This window comes from Olea europaea, unplaced genomic scaffold (genome assembly GCF_002742605.1).
Source record: "Olea europaea var. sylvestris unplaced genomic scaffold, O_europaea_v1 scaffold1207, whole genome shotgun sequence".
NCBI classification, from domain to species: Eukaryota; Viridiplantae; Streptophyta; class Magnoliopsida; order Lamiales; family Oleaceae; genus Olea; species Olea europaea.
In genome coordinates, this window is record NW_019229494.1 from 173,794 (window position 1) to 174,509 (window position 716).

At 38.4% G+C, this 716-nt stretch overlaps 1 protein-coding gene across 1 annotated transcript; it reads left to right on the forward strand.

The window, feature by feature from the left end:
* Window positions 1-278: 278 nt before the first annotated feature.
* On the forward strand, window positions 279-638 carry LOC111374150 (uncharacterized mitochondrial protein AtMg00810-like). The gene has a single exon (XM_022996782.1). The coding sequence runs from the start codon at window positions 279-281 to the stop codon at window positions 636-638; it is 360 nt and encodes a 119-aa protein (XP_022852550.1).
* Window positions 639-716: the final 78 nt, after the last annotated feature.

Genomic DNA, 716 nt, shown 5'->3' on the forward strand with positions numbered 1-716 from the left:
AGATGGAACAAAGACGATTCTAATCGTATATGTTAATAACATAATCATTACCGGAGATAATACAGTTGAGTAGAGAGACTAAAAGATTGTCTAGCCACAGAATTTGAAGAGAAAGATTTGAGGCAGATGAGATACTTCTTGGGGATGGAAGTAGCTAGTTCAAGGAAGGATATTAGTGTTTTACAACGAAAATATGTCCTGGACCTCTTGACTGAGACATGTAGGCTTGGATGTAAACTAAGTGACACCCTATGGAAACTTAAAAAAGGATCGACAACATGGGAGAATTGGTTGATAAGGATAGATACCAGCGATTGGTGGGAAAGCTAAGTTACCTATCATATACTAGACTCGACATTGCAGTCGCAGTTAGTGTGGTAAGCCAGCACATGCATTCTCCAAGGGAAACTTACCTTGAAGTAGTATACAAGATTCTGAGATATCTCAAAGGTTCTTCAGGAAAAGGTTTGTTGTGGGAGATATTCACCGATGCTGATTGGGCAGGAGCATTAGAAGATAGAAGATCAACCACTGGTTACTGTACTTTTGTATGGGAAAACTTAGTAACTTGGAGAAGTAAGAAACAGAATGTAGTCATCAGAAGTAGAGCAGAAGCAGAATTTAGAGTGGCTGCTTAAAGAATGTGTGAAGGCCATTGGTTAAAGAAACTCTTGGAAAAACTATAAGTCACAATGAAATTCCCAATTAAGTTCTAC